This window comes from Podarcis muralis, chromosome 6 (genome assembly GCF_964188315.1).
Source record: "Podarcis muralis chromosome 6, rPodMur119.hap1.1, whole genome shotgun sequence".
In the NCBI taxonomy this organism is placed as follows: domain Eukaryota; kingdom Metazoa; phylum Chordata; class Lepidosauria; order Squamata; family Lacertidae; genus Podarcis; species Podarcis muralis.
In genome coordinates this window covers 5,361,991-5,383,260 of record NC_135660.1, presented here as the reverse complement: position 1 = coordinate 5,383,260, position 21,270 = coordinate 5,361,991, and the positions used below count along the sequence as shown (strand labels likewise).

The 21,270-nt window shown below is 51.0% G+C and overlaps 1 protein-coding gene across 1 annotated transcript in view; it reads left to right on the top strand.

Annotated features, from left to right (window-relative positions):
• LOC114598106 (solute carrier family 12 member 9-like) overlaps nt 1-21,270 on the top strand; it is a 103,914-nt gene that overhangs the window by 44,089 nt on the left and 38,555 nt on the right. Inside the window, exon 9 of the mRNA XM_028731794.2 lies at nt 11,548-11,672. Coding sequence (XP_028587627.2) covers nt 11,548-11,672 — 125 coding nt within the window. The remainder of the gene's footprint in view (nt 1-11,547; nt 11,673-21,270) is intronic.

The following is a 21,270-nucleotide window of genomic DNA, read 5'->3' as shown; positions in this document are numbered from 1 at the left end:
TATACTTCTGTTGATGCAGCCAAGAATAGCATTAGCTTTTCTTGTTGCTGCATCACACTGTGGACTCACGTTGAGCTTGTGGTCCACTAAGACCCCGAGATCCTTTCCACATGATTTATTCAATACAGGAATAATTTGTAGGCATCCATTTGTATTGAGAGACAGTGGAGCGTGCCTCTCAGACTGAAGTCAAGCCGCTGTGTTAGCAACACCACCGTGACCTCCCCAGGGCGCAAGCCTGGGCCGTGTGTGTGTGTGGGGGTCCTGGACTGCCCAGACAGCAAGACCCCCCCCCCCAGCCTCATTGATGGGGATCCAAAGGAAATCAGAGCAAGATGTTTGGCACCAGCTTGGCGGCAGGAGTTGCCGGAGGGAGGTGTACAGGGTGCGATCCAACTGCCTTAGGGACTCCACTCTGGGTTTGTGTAGGGTTTACTCCTGAGCCTTTTCTTCCCCCAAAGATATCCTGCAAAGCAGCGGGTAACTTCTAAGGGGATTGGCCTGATCCAGGCGGGAGGGCTTGCCTTATGATCTTACGTTGAAGTTCGTTGTTTCCTGCCGATCATTTCTCATTACGGTTCAGATGGTGAGGTGTCCTTTCCTGTAAAATAATGCTTAGGTTTTCCTCCTTATCGGCATCTGTTTTATGTTGTCATTAGCTGCCTTTGGGGGGCACTTTGTTCAAAAGGCTGGTTAGGATTCTTTTTCTAAATGTGCAGATGAATAAATGCATTAGATGGGCGAGATGGGAGATGCGGATCTGAGCAAATGTGTAGCTGGGGAAGGGCAAGGAGCGAGTCTGGCGTCCCTGGAGCCGCAGGCAAGGCTGGCCTAGGACTGGCTTACGGGGGGTGATGCATTCATTGGGAACAGGCCTCAGCTCTAAGATGCAGGAAGAAGAATGCCGCAGGAGAATGTGCAGAGTGCATGTCCTCCGTCACTGCATAAAACCAGTGTGCACTCAAACGCAACTGAGGTTTAGGCAGCTGGGCTTGCTGTTAAGAGCAGTTTGAGCCCCAGAACTTTTTCTCTTTTTGATCCGAACCCCAGCAAAGAAGCAAGTCTTGAAGGAGAGGTGAGGAAAGTATATTGATGAACAAGAGTGTGCTGAGGAGGCTATCTTGTGCCTCGAGGTGTGACAGGAGGCACATGGAGCATTCAGCATGAGGACTACAAACTTTGGAAGCTGTTGCACCAAATAGCAGGAGGGGCAGGGTGGAAGCTGCTAAGATAGCCCTGGGGGGTGGGAAGGAAATGAATCCCTTTCCCATCAGGTAAAGGTAAAGGGACCCCTGACCATTATGTCCAGTCGTGGCCGACTCTGGGGTTGCGGTGCTCATCTTGCTTTATTGGCCGAGGGAGCCGGCGTACAGCTTCCGGGTCATGTGGCCAGCATGACTAAGCCGCTTCTGGCGAACCGGAGCAGCGCACAGAAACGCCGTTTACCTTCCCGCTGGAGCGGTACCTATTTATCTACTTGCACTTTGACATGCTTTCGAACTGCTAGGTTGGCAGGAGCAACAGGAGCTCACCCTGTCGTAGGGATTCGAACCGCCGACCTTCTGATCGGCAAGTCCTAGGCTCTGTTGTTTAACCCACAGCGCCACCCGCGTCCCCTGCTTTCCCATCAAGGCCTCTTACAAAATGACAGTCCCCTCCAAGATGGTAAAATTGGAACTGTGGCTGGGTTGGAGAGAGGCAACGCTGCACAAAATAGGCTTTCTGTGAAGGGAGAAGCGGATTTCAGGGTCAGATATTACCAGATAGTGAATCCAAGTCTCAGCGATGTTGTGGTTTAGTTAGGCAGAGAGGGCAGCAACCTGGGAAAATATGGAGTTTGAGTTGGGGGAGATGCATACTGGCTGGTTCTGAGCCGTAGAACCATAGAACTGTAGAGTTGGAAGGGACCCCAGGTATCTTATGCCCAACGTGGGTCTCGAACCCACAATCCTGGGATTAAAGAGTCTCATGCTCTACCCACTGAGCCATCCTTTCAGTCAGCTGAACCAGGACCCACAGAGGAACACAGGAAGCAGCCTCTTATCCTGAACCAGACCACCGGTCCTCTTAGCTCAGGACTGCTTATGCTGACTGTCAGCAGCTCTCCAGGGGTCTCGGACCAGGGGCATTCTCAGACCCGCCTGGCGATGCTACTGGGGAACTGAACCTGGGACCTCCTGCGTTCAAGCCAGACGTCTTACCGCTGAGCTACGCCTCTTCTCCAAGTCTTGCCTGCAGCTCCAGATCCTGGCCACGACAGAGGGTGCCAGCTTGGGGGAGGCTGCTGTAGGCCCTATGCCACCTGTGCCCCGGAACGTGGCAAGCTTTGGGCAGCTGTTGCAGGCCCGGGGGAGGAGCTGGGAGGGGTGGGAGGAAGGGGGCTTGGCCAGGGAAGAGGTGCGGAAGGAGGCAATGAAGTGAGTTGGCTCACGCCGGACATGAGATCCCTATCAGGGCTCTGTCGGAATTGTCCCAGGTGCATTAAACAATTGGTCCGACGCCGCATGCAAACCTATCAAAGTGAGATGCCCCCTCTCCGCCTCCGAGAGAAGGATTGCAGCGTGCCCCCCCCCCGACTCCCATCAGCTTAATCTGCCGGAGCTGCCGTCTATCTCTCTCTCTCTCCCCCCCCCCCGGCTCCCTCGGCCGCACAGGCGTGCGCTGCTCCACCAAATTGGACAAATACATGTAATGCAAAAAAAATTGCCCCATTAGCCGGAAAAGAACATTGCGGTGCACTCACAAAAGGGGAGGGAGCTATTAGGTGCTTCAAGCCCAATTGAAGTCACCATGGATCAGATTCAATGGCTGGCGACAGATGCGGCATCGCTCGCTGTGCAAAAGACTTGAGGGGGTTTTTTTTGGGGGGGGGGAGAGTCAGCGCTTGCTACATGGTTTGGAGCTTGAATGGTGCTTGGATTTCTTTGAGCTGGAGGATAGTAATGACCGTCAACTCAGGAGTCTGTAAGTTTCTTAGGCCCAGGTCCCATTTTTGGAAACCAAAGCATACGTTTTGGGGCCCTGTTTCTTAATCTTTCCCCCATATGTTTGGTGCTGTTCCTGCACCCTACCTGGGATCAGTGGCACAGCACAGCATTGGTTGATTCCAAGTAGGGGAGCTTCCCACAGAGGAGGCCGTTTTGGGCACCTGAGAACCAGGTTCTTATTTCCTGCATGTCCGTAATTGGGTGGGAGAGCGAGGACACTGTCTTGTCATAGAATCATGGAATTGGAAGGGTTCCAAGGGTCATTTAGTCCAACCCCCCTTCAATGCAGGAATCTCAACTTAAGCATCCATGGCAGATGGCCATCCATCTCTGCTTAAAAACCTCCGAGAAAGAGTCCACCATCTCCCGAGGGAGACCGTTCCTCTGTCAAACAGCTCTTACCACCAGAAAGTTATTCCTGTTGTTTAGTCGGAATCTCCTTTCTTGTCACTTGAATCTGTTGGTTTGGGCCTGGAGTGGAAAGCAAGCATGCTCCGTCCTCCGTAGGACAACCCTTGAGATATTTGAAGATGGCTCTCATATCTCCTCTCAGCCTCCTATTTCCCGGGCTAAACATACCCAACTCCTTCAACCGTTCCTCATCAGGCTTGGTTTCCAGACCCTTGATCATCTTGGTTGCCCTCCTCTGCACACCTTCCAGCTTGCCAACATCCTTCTGAAATGGAGGTGCCCAGAACTGGACACAGGATTCCATCTTGGTTCTGAGCAAGGCAGAAGCGAGTGGGACTCCATGAATTTGCCCAGTCCATTTTTAAAGCCATCCTAGTTGGTCACTATCAGTGCTTTCTGCGTTGTGAGCAAGTTCCGTAGTTCAACTGTGCAACTGTGCAGAGGAGGGCAACCAAAATGGTCAAAGGCCTGGAAACGATGCCTTATGAGGAACGGCTAAGGGAGCTGGGCATGTTTAGCCTGGAGAAGAGGAGGTTAAGGGGTGATATGATAGCCATGTTCAAATATATAAAAGGATGTCACATAGAGGAGGGAGAAAGGTTGTTTTCTGCTGCTCCAGAGAAGCGGACACGGAGCAATGGATCCAAACTACAAGAAAGAAGATTCCGCCTAAACATTAGGAAAAACTTCCTGACAGTAAGAGCTGTTTGACAGTGGAATTTGCTGCCAAGGAGTGTGGTGGAGTCTCCGTCTTTGGAGGTCTTTAAGCAGAGGCTTGACAACCATATGTCAGGAGTGCTCTGATGGTGTTTCCTGCTTGGCAGGGGGTTGGACTCGATGGCCCTTGTGGTCTCTTCCAACTCTATGATTCTATGATTTTCTCAATCCTCTTTCCCTATACCATGCATAATTTTATAAACTCCTATAACAACAACAACAACAATATATTATTTATACCCCGCCCATCTGGCTGGGTTTCCCCACCCACTCTGGGCGGCTTCCAACAGAGTATTAAAATATAATAACCTATTAAACATTAAAATCTTCCCTAAACAGGGCTGCCTTCAGATGTCTTCTAAAAGTCAGGTAGTTGTTCTTCTCTTTGACATCTGGTGGGAGGGCGTTCCACAGGGCGGGCGCCACCACCAAGAAGGCCCTCTGCCTGGTTCCCTGTAGCTTTGCTTCTCGCAATGAGGGAACCGCCAGAAGGCCCTTGGAGCTGGACCTCAGCGTCCGGGCAGAACGATGGGGGTGGAGACGCTCCTTCAGGGATACAGGACCGAGGCCGTTTAGGACTTTATAGGTCAGCACTAACACTGTGAATTGTGCTCAGAAGTTGTTTGCCTTTTCTCTAAACTAAGAAGTCCCAAACGCTGCAACCTTTCCTCACTGGGGGTGCCTCCCCTTGATCATTCCAGCTGCCATTTCTGGACCTTTTCCAACACTTCAAGTTCCCTGCCTCTACTTTGTTGTATGAAAGCGTTTATATGCTCTGTTTCAGTCCTAGAAAGCTGTACACACTTGCATGAAAACATAAAAAGACCATGCAATTAAAAAGACAATAAAACTGAAAACAGTTTTAAAAAACCCACCACCAACGTAATCAGCTAGGAGAGAAAGAAAAACAACTGGGTGATATATATATATATTTATTTTAAAAAGGTATGAACAAAAGGTTTAAACGGGAGCGAGCTGACAACCAACCCTATCTTGGGAGGGAACACCACAATATATTGGTTTATTCATCATTGCTGTTATGATTAGCAGTTTTTATGTCACGCTCCAATAAGCTGAGGGCGACAGCCATTGTCTCCCCTTTTATATTCACCATAAACCTGCAAGGTATGTTAGGCAGAAAGGGGAGAGGGCAACTGGCTCAAGATCATCATGGGAATCTGTTTTTGGCCTTCCAAGCATTTTGAACTACAACTCCCATCATCCCCTGCTACCCAAGACCCTTTCCCCTGGAGAAGCCAGGGAGTTGATGTGGGATCTTTAGTGCCAGGACTGAAGAGGGGAGGTGTAAATTGCCATGGCCAATCACGCCAAACCGCTGGGATGGCTCAGTTGGTAGAGCACAAAGCTCTTAATCTGAGGGCTGTGGGTTCAAGACCCGGGTTGGGCAAGAAGATTCCTGCCTTGCAGAGGGTTGGACTAGATGACCCTCAGGTCATCTTTTCAATTTGAGGAAAGAGAGAATCTGCTATCTCTTAACTGTCAGAATATTCTCCCTAATGTTTACTCAGAATCTCCCTTCTTTGTCATTTGAATCTTTTGGTTCAGGTCCTCCGGAGCAGCAGAAAACAAGCTTGCTGCGCCTTCCATGTGACAGGTCTTCTGATATCCTATCACCTCTCAGGGGTCAGCAAACTTTTTCAGCAGGGGGCCGGTCCACTGTCCCTCAGACCTTGTGGGGGGCCGGACTATATATTGTAAAAAATATATGAAGGGATTCCTATGCCCCACAAATAATCCAGAGATGTACAGTGGTACCTCGCAAGACGAACGCCTCGCAAGACGGAAAACCCACTAGATGAAAGGGTTTTCCGTTTTGGAGGCGCTTCGCAAGACGAATTTCCCTATGGGCTTGCATCGCAAGACGACAGCCCATAGGGAAATATCCGGGACAGCGGGGAAGCGCAGCGCGTCTTCCCCACTGTCCTCGGACCTCCTCCGAAGCCTGGCAGCGGGGCGGGAACACCTGCCCCCGCCGCCCGGCTTCGGAACGATGCTCCGAAGCCGGGCGGCGGGGAGGGAATGTTTCTCCGCTGTCCCGGACGGCTTTTGAAGGCAGGCAGGGGGGAGCATAGACTTTCGCCCCCCGCCCGCCTTCAGAAGAGGTCCTGGACCTCTTCTGAAGGCAGGCAGGGGGCGAAAGTCTTTGCTCCCCCCTGCCTGCCTTCCCGGGAGAGCGGAGAAACACAGCGTCCGCCAGCATTTTAAGATCGCCCCGGACAGCGGAGAAGTCCTCCGCTGTCCCGGGGTTTTTTAAAATGCTGGGGGTGGGAAGAAAAGCCCTTGTGTCCCCCCCCCCCCCCAGCCTTCAGAAGAGGTCCGGGGACAGACTGTCCCTGGACCTGGTCTGAAGGCGGTTTCCCTAGGAACGCATTAATTGATTTTCAATGCATTCCTATGGGAAACCGTGCATCGCAAGACGAAAAACTCGCAAGACGAAGAGACTTGCGGAACGAATTAATTTCATCTTGCGAGGCACCACTGTATTTAAAATAAAAAGACACATTCTACTCATGTAAAAACACGCTGATTCCCGGACCGTCTGTGGGCTGGATTTAGAAGGCAATTGGGCCATATCCACCCCCCGGGCCCATGAGCTAGTTCTTTGGCCTGATCCAGCATCCAGTTTTTTCTTAACCCCCCCCCCTTGAAAAAAAAACTGTTTCTATTTGGCCTTTCTTGGAGCTCTGATACCACAGCCTTGATCTCTTCAAGGTCCCCCTAACAGGCAGCGATAGTGTCCCTGGCCTAGCCTTGTCCTGACCTCCCCTTCCCCTGTGGTCCCCCTCCCCCTGCAGTCACACTGTATCCCCCCGCCCCACTCAGGGCTGGGGCACGCTACCTGTCAGCAGTGGCTCTTTTACCTTGATGAGCAGCTAAATGAATTATAAATCAAAGGCAAGTGCCAGGGGAGGGGGACGGGAGGGGGAGGCCCCATTACAGCGGCCAGGCACGATCTCCACTCGGTGCACACTATTAACTCGCAAGCAGCTGAAAATCCCCAATTGCTTAGATGGTCTGCATAATCTCAGCCTCTTCCCTGGCTCCCCCCCCCCCTACCGCCAAGCAATGATGGCAGGTCGGCTGCACTCCTTGCCAGCGAAAGGGGATCTGCGGAGGTCCAGGGCAGCAGGGAGGGGGCCACCTCTTAGTGGGGAGGGCACACACTTGCAATCCCTGGCACCCCCTGCTGAAAGCATCTTGTCTAGCAAGGCTGGGGAGAGGCTTTTAGGGTTGAGGACGGATTTGTGAGGACATGGGAGCTGCCTGGTGCAGTCAGACCTCTGTCCTAGCCAGCTCAAGTGCTGCCTGCACTGACCGGCAGCAGCTCTCCAGGGTTTTAGAGCAGAGGACGTTCCCAGACATTGCCAAGAATTGATCCTAGGGATGCTCCACCGGTGATATTACAGCTGTTTCTCTTAGCACTGAGTCCAACTCAAACTATCCTGGCAGGAGCTCCCTGGGACCTTTCTGAGCGGCTGCCGTCTGAGATCCTGTTGTGGGCTGGTAAACGGAGCACTTTCTAGCTGGTATCCTGTTGGAGGGGAAGGTCTCCTTCCAGCAACTCCTGCAGCCAAGCTGGTGCCAAACACATTGCTCCGCTTTCCTTCGGACCACATCAGCGAGGCAAGAGGGGGAAAAGCAAACCCAAGCGCCGATTGTTAATATTAAAGAGTACAGTGGTACCTCGGGTTAAAGATGCTTCAGGTTACAGACGCTTCAGGTTACAGACTCCACTAACCCAGAAATAATACCTCGGGTTAAGAACTTTGCTTCAGGATGAGAACAGAAATCGGGCTCCGGTGGCGCGATGGCAGCAGGAGGCCCCATTAGCTAAAGTGGTGCTTCAGGTTAAGAACATTTCAGGTTAAGAATGGACCTCCAGAACGAATTAAGTTCTTAACCCGAGGTACCACTGTAGTTCACATAATCAGTGGCTGTAATGGAAGCAGTTCGGGAACATGAGGAAATGAGCCCCACTTTCCCCATATATATTTTTTATTCAAGTAACCTTTATTGGCATCACATAATACAAACAGAATAAATTGGCCAGTGCGATCTCGTCACCATTTCAACAGTACAGTCATTTGCCGAAGGGAAGAAGAGGCGAGCAATCTGTTTCATCTCTGTGGGTTTCCAGCAAGGGCAGGATCCTGTAGCATACTTTGGTGACAAAAAACCAAATAGAGGAACTTAGCTACTGTCTTGGTGAGGTCCTGGTCTCTCCCGCGTTATAAGAAGCGCATAACCTCCGTCTCTGGTTTCCATGTTGGAATACATAGATGGTCTAGAAACTGTTGGCGGAGATCACCATACCTTTTACATTTAAGGGCCATGTGAGCTAGAGTTTCCACCAGGTGGGCATCGCATGGGCAGATCCTATCTCCTTCTGCCATACCCGCAAACCTACTGCACTTTCCCCATATTTCCCACTGCTGCAGCCTGCTGATGCCAGTCAAGGGAAAGTAGCCTGATGGAGCTGCTCCTTGTTGCTCTCTCTAGGGCAGCGGTTCTCAACCTGTGGGTCCCCAGATGTTGTTGGACTACAACTCCCATCATCCCTGAGCTCTTGCCTTTCCAGCTAGGGGTGATGGGAGTTGTAGTTCAACAGCATCTGGGGACCCACAGGTTGAGAAAGGATGCTCTAGGGGAATCTCTTGCCTTGTGCCTGCTTCCCTCCAGCGGTGCCCTCCCTGTTTATTTGCAAAGCGATCAGATGCATTGCACAAAGGCGCCTTCAACCTCAAGTTCTTGCTCATCCAACCCCCCCCCCCCATTGTTCTGTTCCGGGAACTTCTTCATGCTCACAGATATCGCACCAAGGTGTTCTCTCTCTCTCTCTCTCTGTGTCCCAGCATCCTGATGTTCCGGCAGCCTCCTCTAGTATGACTAAGGGTACATTTGCACTGCCAGCTCACTCTGCCTCTTTCCTCCTTGAGCTCTGCTGGAAGGGCTTTTGTCCTCTCCCCCCCCCCCCCCATAGGGCACTCTGCTCTTCACCAGCTGTAGCTCAGTGCTAAATCGCTGCTGGAAGATCCTGCGGCAGTTTTCCTGATGTTCCCCCCAGGACTGTTGAAAAGAGGCTCCGTGAACGGCCCTCCTGAGCTGAGCTGCTTTGGGCCACAGCGTTCGGGAGGGGGGGGAAGAGTCAAATCCACATTCCCATATCCTGCATAGGAGGCTGCCTGATTCCAAGCCAGGCACCTGGTCCATTTTGCTCAGTGTTGTCTACACTGACTTGCAGTGCCCTCTGCCAGTCAGTATTTTTCGCTCTATAGGACGCACCTGACCATGGGACGCACCTTGTTTTAGAGGGGAAGAACAAGGGAAAAAAATCTCTCCCTCTCTGCTCAGCGCCCCTTCAGCGAAGTGGCAGGAGAAACGGAGCCCCTTCCATTTCTCCTCCCGCTTCGCTGAAGGGGCACTGCGCAGCTCTCCCTCTCTGCTGAAGCCAGGAGAGTCTTGCTCTCCCGGCTTCAGCAAAAGGAACCCGAAGCCTCCGGAGCGCAGCGGGAGCTCCCACTGCGCTCCGAAGGCTCCAGGCGGCTATCCCTGAAGCCTGGAGAGCGAGAGGGGTCGGTGCGCACCGACCCCTCTTGCTCTCCAGGCTTCAGTGAAAGCAACGTGAAGCCTCCGGAGCGCGGTGGGAGTGCTCCCTCTGCACTTCGGAGGCTTCGCGTTGCTATCACTGAAGCCAAGGAGCCTACATTCGCTCCATAAGATGCATACACATTTCCCCTTGATTTTTGGAGGGGGGAAAGTGTGTTATAGAGCGAAAAATATGGTACATGTATATGTGTCACGGACTGGTTGAATGCAGAGGAATGCTGGGAGGAACTAGCTGGGGAACCCCCACAAGGGAAGAAGACTCAGAGCTTGGGGATTGGTGGCGGGATGACATTGAGTAGTCACAGGGAGAGGATGGAGAAGATTGGGAGGAGGAGGAGGTGGTGTCGGAAACTGAAGAGGTAACAGGGTTTAGTGAGCGGGAAGAGGCTGTGGCAGAGAGAAGCTCAGAATCACAGGCAGAAGCTGAAGCGGGAGAGGAGGGAGGGTGGCAACACAAGAACAGGGCCTTCTCTGCAGTGGCTCGCCATCTGTGGAACGCTCTCCCCAGGGAAGTTCGTCTGGCGCCTTCATTATACAGCTTTAGGCACCAGGCAAAAACGTTCCTCTTTAACCAGGCATTTGGTTGATCCTATTTACAACCCATGCCCTTTTAAAATGTGTTGTTGTTTTTTTGTTGGGGGGGGGTATTGGGTTGCTGTTTTTATTTTGATTAGGTATTTTGTGGTTTTATATCTTGATTTTATTCTGCGAACCGCCCTGAGACCCCCGGGTGTATTATATATAAATAATAACAATAATAATCCAGAAGTCTGCAGTGGAGCCAGCACCTGCAGGGGTCATGAGGGTTCCTGGACCAAGCAGAGGAATGAAACAAAATGCCTGTTTAAATGTGGATTTTCATGCAGATAATGGGTTTTTAAAAATAATGTTGTTAAAAAATAATAATGCCAAAATAAGGGCAGAAAGAATGCTGTTTAGAATTGGGATCCACGCGGACACACCTGTTCATTATTGGAAGAAAGGCAAGGGGTAAAATAAATGCTATGAAATAATTTGTGCGGCTGTTTGTAGAGCGACTTGATGAGAGGGAGAGGGTCTCCATGAAGGTTTTGGCTGCTGAATTGTTTCCCAAGTAAGCTGCTTTTGTGTCCAATGTCTTAACTATTGAATCATAGAACTGTAGAGTTGGGAGGGACCCCTGAGGGTCATCTATCCCAACCCCCTGCAATGCAGGAATCTCAGCTAGATCATACATGACCGATGGCCATCCAACGTCTACTTAAAAACCTCCAAGGAAGGAGAGGAAGTCTGTTCCAGTGTCAAACAGCTTTTACCGTCATAACGTTCTTCCTAATGTTCCTTCCTTAATAATAATTATTACAGGATACTCCCACAAAACAGTGGCTCCCAAACTTTTCTGAGCCTTGGTTCCACAAACTCAGCGCCCCCTTCCCTATAAAAATAGCAGAATAAATAGCCTGCATGACCCACTAAGGAAGATAATAACCCAATAAAACAGTAGCAATTAATTGCACATTCATTCAGAATCCAATTAAAACTGTTTAGTTTAATTAATTCAACAAAATGGATGAACTTGATTCGGAGTCTAATAACCATTTGCAACTCCCTGCAACCCCCTTGCCCCCCCCCAAATCCCACCCCGCCCAGGGGGAAAATACCACCCAATTTGGGAGCCGGTTCTGCAAACAATTATTGAACCTGGTGTACATAAAGATTTTAAGTAAGCAAAGCCCTCCATCACCTGTATTTTACCTGCGCTGTTGGAGCCTGTAGTCTTCCGTCTCCTGTCTCTCACCGCCTTTCTGTTCTCCATCCCTCGCAGCTGGTTCTCTTCTCTGGCAAGCTGAACACCATTGCCGCTGTGGTCACCATCTTCTTCCTGCTGGTCTATGCCACCGTGGACTTGGCCTGCCTCGCACTCGAGTGGGCGTCTGCCCCGAACTTCAGGTATGTGGGGCTCTTGCATGTAGGACCAGCTGGCTGGGGGTTGCGCCGGGACCATATTACACCGGTCCTGAAAGGCCTACATTGGCTCCCAGTACATTTCCAAGCAGAATTCAAAATGTTGGTGCTGACCTTTAAAGCCCTAAACAGCTTTGGCCCAGTACAGTGACACCTCAGGTTAAGAACTTAATTCGTTCTGGAGGTACATTCTTAACCTGAAACTGTTCTTAACCTGAGGTACCACTTTAGCTAATGGGGCCTCCTGCCGCCGCCATGCCGCCGCCGTGCAATTTCTGTTCTCATCCTGAAGCAAAGTTCTTAACCCAAGATACTGTTTCTGGGTTAGCAGAGTCTGTAACCTGAAGCATCTGTAACCCGAGGTACCACTGTGTACCTGAAAGAGTGTCTCCACCCCAATCATTCAGCCCAGACAATAAGGTCCAGTGCCAAGGGCCATTTGGCGGTTCCCTCACTGAGAGAAGTCAGGTTACAGGGAACCAGGCAGAGGGCCTTTTTGGTGGTGGCACCTACTCTGTGGAACGCCCTCCCATCAGATGTCAAACAGAAAAACAACAATTTGACTTTTAGAAGGCCTCTGGAAGCAGCCCTGTACGGGGAAACTTTAATGTTTGTGTTTTATTATGTTTTTTATATATGTTGGAAGCCTCCCAGAGTGGCTGGGGTAACCCAGTCTGATGGGCAGGGTACAAATAATAAATTATTATTATATTATTACATTCACCTCGTGTGAAAACTAACCATGAGCCCCGTAGGCTGAGGGCGAGTGAGAATCTGGTGGACAAGTCTGTGAAGTGTGAGGACTAGCTGCTTGAGTCAGGGTGGGGAGCTTCTTGCAGCCTGGGCGTCATGCTTCCTTCTGGGCATTTTTTTTGGGGGGGGATGTCACATGATGTCACATGTCAGAGGTGGGTGGGGCCAGAGGCAAAAGTGGGCGGGACAGCAGATGTAAATTTTACCTAGTTTCTGCACAAACACACCGTACCTCACTGTCCTCTACTTGGCAAGGACTGTCAACATTCAAGGGGGAGTGTGAAGCAGAGGTAGTTAGGGGTGCGGCCAGGGGAGTGTCCCGAGGGCCAGGTAGAGGCTCATTGAGGGCCACATTCAGACCCTAAGCCTGAGATTCCCCATAGTTGCTTCGTAGAGCAACAGTTTCGAGAAAGGTACTGTATTTTTCGCTCTATAAGACACACCAGACCACAAGACGCACCTAGTTTTTGGAGGAGGAAAAAAAGGAAAAAAATATTCTGAATCTCAGAAGCCAGAACAGCAAGAGGGATCGCTACGCAGCAAAAGCAGTGATCCCTCTTGATCCCTCTTGCAGTTCTGGCTTCTGGGATAGCTGTGCAGACTGCATTCACTCCATAAGATGCATAAGATGCACTTTTTAGGAGGGAAAAATGAGTCATATAGAGAAAAAAATACGGTATTTGGAGGAAAGAGAGGAGGATGTATAGAAAATTCTGCTCCTCCTTTCTCAGCTCACGGGCTCTCCCAGCAGCCTACAAATCAATGCAGACGTACTATAGCAATCGTGTGCAAACGTTAAACACAGTCGTAAAACCAAACATATGCACTAGCCAATAAAATAACTGGAGTTGTAAACAGAATTACCATTGTCTGCTTGTGCAAAAAGCCTTCTTAAACCGGGAGGTTTGTCCTGGAGGTGTGGCGTTTGCTGGACACTAGCGAGATCTGGGAGGGACGCGGGTGGTGCTGTGGGTTAAACCACAGAGCCTAGGACTTGCCGATCAGAAGGTCAGCTGTTCGAATCCCCGCGATGGGGTGAGCTCCCATTGCTCAGTCCCTGCTCCTGCCAACCTAGCAGTTTGAAAGCACTTCAAAGTGCAAGTAGATAAATAGGTACCACTCCGGCGGGAAGGTAAACGGTGTTTCCGTGCGCTGCTCTGGTTCGCCAGAAGCGGCTTAGTCATGCTGGCCACATGACCCGGAAGCTGTACGCTGGCTCCCTCGGCCAATAAAGCGAGATGAGCGCCGCAACCCCAGAGTCGTCCGCAACTGGACCTAATGGTCAGGGGTCCCTTTACCTTTACCTAGAGAGATCTGGGAAGGAGGTTCTATGGCACAGGCAGTCAGTTCATATGGGAAGGGCAGCCCTTTTGGAAAACAGCACCACGGTGCAGAGGCTCTGCTTCTTCTTCTGACAGTTGCCAGCTTTCTGGGGTCGAAGAGAGCCTTGTCCCAGATTCCTTATGCAGCTCTTTTCTAGGATAAACACCCCCAGTTCCTTCAACGGTTCCTCATAAGGAGTGGTTTCCAGCCCCTCGATCATCTTGGTCCCCTTCCTCTACGCACTTTCCAGCTTCTCAACATCCTCCTTAAATTGTGGTGCCCAGAACACCTCTCAGCCTCCTCTTTGACTCTCCATACGGCTTCTTCCTTTGCTCCTGTAACTCTGCCTTCCCCTTGACCCTCCCTGCATCCTTCATATGGGTCTTCCGTGCAGGTAAAATACATGCTTTGGAGAACCCCTGGCATTTGCTTGTTGCATGTTGCAAGGTAAGTGCGCCTGCCTGGGGCTGTCTGCAATACTGCTGGCGGGGATGGGGGGGGCACGGATAGATGGATGGGGAGGAGGTACTCCCCCCCCTCGACTTTCTCTCCCTCTCCTTGCTTGCAGAAAAGCCAGTCCACCCGCTGGTGAGCAGCTCAGGGAAATCACCTCCCCCCCCCCTTCCCTCCTTCCAGTGGTCCCTCCTCTCTCTCTCTCTTTCTCTCGTAGGGCCTGGTGATCAATTTCTCCCCCTAGCTAATCCCATCAAGCCGAGCACATCGCCCGTGTAATAAGCATTTATGATCCTGTTTAAAAAGCTTTTGCCCTTGAGCAAATACCGTTTTTAGCCAAGAAGGGGAAAAGGGAAGGATTGCCGGCGGGGGGGGGGGGGGGGGGAGAGAGAGAGAGAGAGAGAGAGAGAGAAAGCAGAGAACCCAGACTGCATTCTGCTCTTTGCAGTGAATTTATGGTACTTGTCCTGCTCTGCTTCTGGGGGCCGAGTGCCAGCCGTTTTTATGGAGCACAGTTTACATTAGTGGTAATTAAACCAAGGGGAGCAGGAGACAGGGGGAAGTGGGGTGGAGCAGCATTCCTGGAACAGCGTCCCTTTTCCTTGCCTTTTCTTAGCTAGGGTTTACTCAGCTGCAGCCCTGCGTGCAGGCGAGAGCTTGCATTGTTTATTTGTGATTAATTTCCTGCATTGAAGCAGCGTTGGACTAGCTGACCCTCAGGGTCCCTTCCAGCTCTGCAGCTCTGTTTATTGAATCTATCTCTCACCTTTTCTCCACGATGCTGAGGGTGTTTGGTACGTGGTTATCCTCATTTAATCCCCACAACCACCCCATGAGCTGGGTTAGGTTAAGAGGCAGGGCCCAGCCCAAGGTCACCCAGTGATGTTCATGGCCCGAGTGGGGATTTGAACCCTGGTCTCTCACATCCTCGTCCGACAGTCTTAACCACTACACCACACTGGGAAAACCAAGATGAGTAATGTTTTGAAGGATTCAAAGTGCCTTGAAACGAATTTGATGCAAAGGTGTCTTGTTTGTTTCCGGTGCGAACTTTGCAAAGTGGTTCCTGCAGGTTTTTTCCAGAAAGTTCCAGTTTGAAGTGGGGGTAGACGCCAACTGTGGAAGGCACCTATTGGCCAGCATCGGCGCCGCCAGCAACCCAACTCCTTCCTTGGAGGAGAATTATTATTATTATTATTATTATTGCAACTGTTCCTGTGATTATTTCCTCATAAAGTGTGCTGTTTAAAATAGCAATGTGGAGACCTGGAAGCGTGAAGGAAAACATTGAGGACTGTACCTTTGTTGGAATGTGTTTGTTTGTGTGAATGTTAGAAAAGTTGCAAAGGTGGAATCATGAGAGAAGGACCTTCTGGGACCACAGTTAACGTGCTGAGTGTGTAGGAGTGTCGTCTGGGTGTTAAAAATACTGGGTGCTGAACCCCTTGCAATGCAAGAATCTCAGCTAAAGCATCCATGACCGATGTTTCAACCTTGCTTACAAAGGAAGGAGAGTCCACCACCTTCCGAGGGAGTCTGTTCCACTGTTGAGCAGCTTTTGCCATCAGAAAGTTAGTCCTGCGGGTGGTGCTGTGGAGGGGACGTGGGTGGCGCTGTGGGTTAAACCACAGAGCCTAGGACTTGCTGATCAGAAGGTCGGCAGTTCAAATCCCCACGACAGGGTGAGTTCCCGTTGCTCGGTCCCTGCTCCTGCCAACCTAGCAGTTCGAAAGCACGCCAAAGTGCAAGTAGATAAATAGGTACCACTCTGGTGGGAAGGTAAACGGCGTTTCCGTGCGCTGCTCTGGTTCGCCAGAAGCGGCTTAGTCATGTTGGCCACATGACCCGGAAGCTGTACGCCGGCTCCCTCGGCCAATAAAGCGAGATGAGTGCCGCAACCCCAGAGTCGGCCATGACTGGACCTAATGGTCAGGGGTCCCTTTACCTTTACTAGTCTGAATCACCTTTCTTCTCATGTGAATCCGCTGGTTTGGCTCCCAGCCTCCGGAGCAGGAGAAAAAAAGCTTGCTTTGTCTTCCATGTGACAACCCTTGAGATATTTGAAGAATATAGGAACCTAACAAGCTGTCGGGCCAGTGGTCCATTAACTCAGTATTGTCAACACTGACCGGCAGTGCATGCGGGTTGGACTAGATGACCCTTCGCGCCCCTTCAACTTCCATGATTCTGTGATTCCAGGGTTTCGACCTGGGTCTCTCCTGGCCCTGCCCAGGGATGCCAAGGGTTGAAAACGAGTCATTTTGTGTGAACTGTGGCCCTTTCCTCAAGCTACAGTCCCTGGGTTATTCTCATTGAGGGTGAAGCATTCATTGTTCAGAGGGCCCTTGCGCCCATGCGCAGACTCTCTGTCTCTCCCGCCTGCCCCCTTGCTTTTTTATGGTAGCCAATAACCGTCAGAGTGCAGTGAGGGTCACACACTGAAATTAACTGCTGTCAAGAGCATAAATTAGGCAAGACCTTTTTCTCTCCTGCTCCTGAGTTTTCTCTCTCCTTCTCCGGGATCTGGGAGACAGAAGTTTGTGGGGTAACAGAAAGTGGGTGCTCAATGGGTGCCTCATTTGGCTGAGGCCTGGCCTGGACACCGGCCTCGGCCAACCCAGGTCATTTTGCTCCCAGGGGCAAAGAGCAGCATGGTAACCCCTGCAAGTCCATCTCCATAAGGCTGCTAGACTGGCAATTGAATCTGATCGCATCGTCAACAATGGGGCAGCACCCACCGTGCACCCAAGGCCAGGGCAGGTGACACACACAGTTCTGCTGTCTAACCCCACACTCCTGCTCTCCACCTCCCAGCATCTGCCGCCCAAGGCAGATGCCTCCCTCTCCCCAACGGTAGGGCCGTAAGACATGACTTAGCAGGGAAGTCTTTTCCCAGGTGATGGAAACGGCGAAGGCACCCAGCCAATATTAATAATTAATTTCTGCGTGCGCCCATAATTATTGCATTGCGTGCATGCATCCTAGTCGGCGTTAACACCTCTCCATTTCAGAAAGACGTGGGCTTTTAAGTTTAATGGATAAGTTTTTATTATCTCTGTAAAGCGTCTGAATTGATTGTAATATCTGGATCTGATGCTAGTAAGCCTCCTGGACAATTTCAGTAAAACTCACATGATGTTCTTTCTTTCTTTCTTTCTTTCTTTCTTTCTTTCTTTCTTTCTTTCTTTCTTTCTTTCGAGGTGGGGGAGGGTTTGAAATCTGGGTGGGTGAGATTGTCTGTTTTATTTAGAAGATCACTGATACCTTGCCTTTCCAGTTCTAAAAATGGAACCACCCGAGGCAGCTAAAAGCATAGAGTAAAACAAAAAAAACCACCCACGCACAATCTAAAACAAATTTAAAATGAAGCAACAGATAGATGAACAAAAAAAAAAAAAAAAAAAAGGAAAAGGAAAAATCTAAACAGGAAGCAAAGCAGGTTAAATCAACCAAAAGACACGCGGAAAGAGCTTGCTGAAAATGTATTTTGTGTGGCCGCGAGGTACTATCTAAGGAAGAGTCGGTGGAATCTCCCAGGGCAGGGAGTTCCAAAGTTCCAAACTGGGGTCACAGACCAGGGGCGCTAACAGCTGAGGATACTAGAAAGACAAGAGTGAAGGCCGGGGGGGGGGGAGAAATGGAGGGGGGGTTGTCATCTGAGAAATGGGGCACAGGGAACTGTGGGCGGAGAAATATGGGGCAGAGGGGGGTAGAGAGATAGGGCATGGAAAAGGAAGGGAACTTTTTCTGTGTGACAGAGGTGGGGTTGCAGAGATGGGGGCATGCAAGAAGACCCCAGTGGTTTGGAACTGCTACTGAAAGTCTGGCACGGGCTTCTCCTGAGCATGTGCAGAGCGCTGTTGCCTCCCTGTTGTACATTTCTATCCACACTTTTTCTCCGAGCAGCACAATAACCCTGTGAGGTAGGCCAGGCTAAGGGAGGCCGCGGCCGGCGCAAGGTCACCTAGTGAGCTTCTTCATGGCCAAGTGAGGATTCGAACTCTGCTCTCCCAGGTCCTAGTCCCCCCCCCCCAATATACAATTTCAAGGCTGTAAGAGAATGAGGTCTCTGGGGCAGCATCTTAAAAAACACACAACCCGCACCCTTTTTCCTTTGCCCCCCCTTTCTCCTGCCATGGCTTCCTTCCTCCCCCCCCCCGCACCTTAAAATGCCACTTCCCCCATCCTCCCCTCCCCTCCCTCTCCGCACAGCCGCCGAGGTCTCCAGCACACACGAAATAAAAAGGGATTTTAATTACCTTTCAGCAAAAACAACAATTAGAGAAAATCACAGCTTGTGGGCTCCCCGCCCCCGGCTGGCTAATCGCGCTCCAGCGCTGAGCGCTGAGTAGACGGGGGGGGGGGAGCAGGAGGCCACCCCTCCATGCTCAAACACACACACACACACACACACACACACACATTTCATAAGCTGGTCTGTTACCCACAGACAGGCCCTTTTACCTGCCTAATCGATTGCGCACGCTTGCGCACACCCACACCCACACGTGTTTTTCCGGGTTGTCAGCTTCGCAGCCCAGGCCTGGAGCAAAATCAGGGTGAGTTCCCTGCAACAATCCTATCACATGATGATGATGATGATGATGATGGAACAACAAAATGCCTTGTGTGTGGCAGGGAGTATTATTTGCTTTGCGAAGCAGCAAAGCCAAGCGTGCCCAGAGACCACCTGGTTTTTGCCCCCCAAACCCCCAAATGTACAATGGTTCATGGAGATAGCAGGATGCCATGACCGATGGTTGCTAGCTAGATAACCTGTTGAGTTTTTCAGCTGGGAGGCAAAGTTCTTTATCTGTGAGCATGTCATTTCTTTGGTTTACATGCCAACCTTTATCCAAAGATACCGTATCTTCAGGTGCCAGGCAAAAACATTCCTTTCTAACCAGCCCTTAGCTATCAGTGCCCCTTTTTTTCTGTGGGTGAGATTTTCCTAACGTGCTTGTTCTTTGCTTAAAACACTGTAAGCCACTTTGAGTTGCAAAAAAGCAACTAATAAATTTAATAAGCAACAACCGCAGCCAAGGCAGGTTTTGCTCTCGACTCCCACTGTCTCCCCAGCCTACTGTAGCTCGGTTGCAGAGCAGCTGCTTTGCACGGACAGGGTGGGTCCTGGGTTCAATTTCCGGCATCTGAGACCTTGCAGTGCCGCTGGTGGTCAGTGTTGACAACACCCAGCTTGATAGATAGACCAAACTCTGGCTCCGTTCACTCCATCAAAGTGAGGGGGGCACCCACTTCTGTGCAAGGAAGTCAGTGGATGTGCTTTGGGGCAGGCACCCTTGTTGTGGGACTAATCCTGCTCCTCAGTGGGCTTGCCTGGTTTGCAGCCCCCTCCCCTTCCCTCTGCATGGCTCTATCCTGCAGGGGTTTCTTCCTTGGCGTGTGACAGGTTGCTGGGGACTCGCCGTCGTCTATCCAGAGGGAGGAACTGGCACAAAGCCCAGCATGACGGCATCTTGCAGGGTTTCCTGGAGAGGCTGGGTGCATCTTACCACACAGTGATCTCTGTGCTGCCCCTCCCTTCAGAGTCCCACCCGAGGAGTTCCCTTCCTTGGTGTGAATGCAGGAAGCTGACTTATACTGAGTCACACCATCAGGCTCCCTCTGACTCTGTCTGCACGGACTGGCAGCAGCTCTCCAGGGTCTTCAGAGAATCATAGAAGAGTTGGAAGGGACCCCTGGGGTCATCTAGTCCAACCCAGCTGCAGTGCAAGAATTCTCAACTAAAGCATCCATGACAGGTGTCCACCCAACCTCTGCTTAAAAACCCCCATGGAAGGAGAGCCCAACAGCTCCCAGGGCTGAGCTGCTCTTACTGTCAGAAAGTTCTTCCTGTTGTTGAATTGGCTTCTTCTTTCCCGTAACTTCAAGTCGTCGGTTCAGGTCCTGCCCTTCGGAGCAGAAGAAAACAAGCTTGTTCTGCCTTCCATCTGACAGCTGTGGAGATATTTAAAGATGGCCATCAGATCTCCTCTCAGTCCTCCTTTTCCAGGCTAAACATACCCAGCTCCTTCAACCGTTCCTCATCAGGCTTGGCTTCTTCGGCAAGGGGCATTCGCAGCCCTGCCTGGAGGTGCCGCAGTGTGAACTTAGAACCTTCTACATCAGAAGGTCGGCGGTTCGAATCCCCGCGACGGGGTGAGCTCCCGTTGCTCGGTCCCTGCTCCTGCCAACCTAGCAGTTTGAATGTACGTCAAGTGCAAGTAGATAAATAGGTACCGCTCCAGCGGGAAGGTAAATGGCATTTCCATGCACTGCTCTGTTTCGCCAGAAGTGGCTTAGTCATGCTGGCCACATGACCCGGAAGCTGTACGCCGGCTCCCTCGGCCAGTAAAGCGAGATGAGCACCACAACCCCAGAGTCAGCCACGACTGGACCTAATGGTCAGGGGTCCCTTAACCTGTTCTGCCGCTGAGCTACTGCCCTTCCCCACTGGACTCTCTCACCCTACCCAGGTTGGGGAAGGAGGAAGGAAGACTTTGGACCAGTTGAGGCAGCACTGCGGAATGAGCACACATTCCTTTCTTTGTCACTGGAGTGAATGGGAAGCATTGATTTTTCTTAACTTCCACATGTATTGATTTGGTTTTCTTTGTTTGCGTTCATATCCCAGCTTTTCCTCCAAGGAGCTCAAGGTAGCGTTCATGGTTCTTCCCCTCCCCATTCAATCCCCACGACAACAACCTTGTGAGGTAGATGATGCTGAGAGACAGCAACGGGCTCAAAGTTTGCAGTGGAAACTAAACTGGTCTTTCATTCTGCATCTAGCCAGCTCCTCAGAAAGCAGCAAGAAACTCAAACACACTGGGTTTTCGACTCTCCGGATTTGTGGGGGGCAATCCTGAGATTCGCTTCTGCTTCCATGGGGGGGGGGTTCCCCCCTGCATTTGCTCTTTCCTTGCAGCTTGCTGTTTGTCGGACTCTTGCAGGTGGGCGGAGAGGAGCAAGGAATTAAATAAATGCATTTAGGGGGTGCGGCACTTAGGGGAATCTCCCTGAATGCAAGTTTCTGCAAACTCCCCCCCCCATCCGC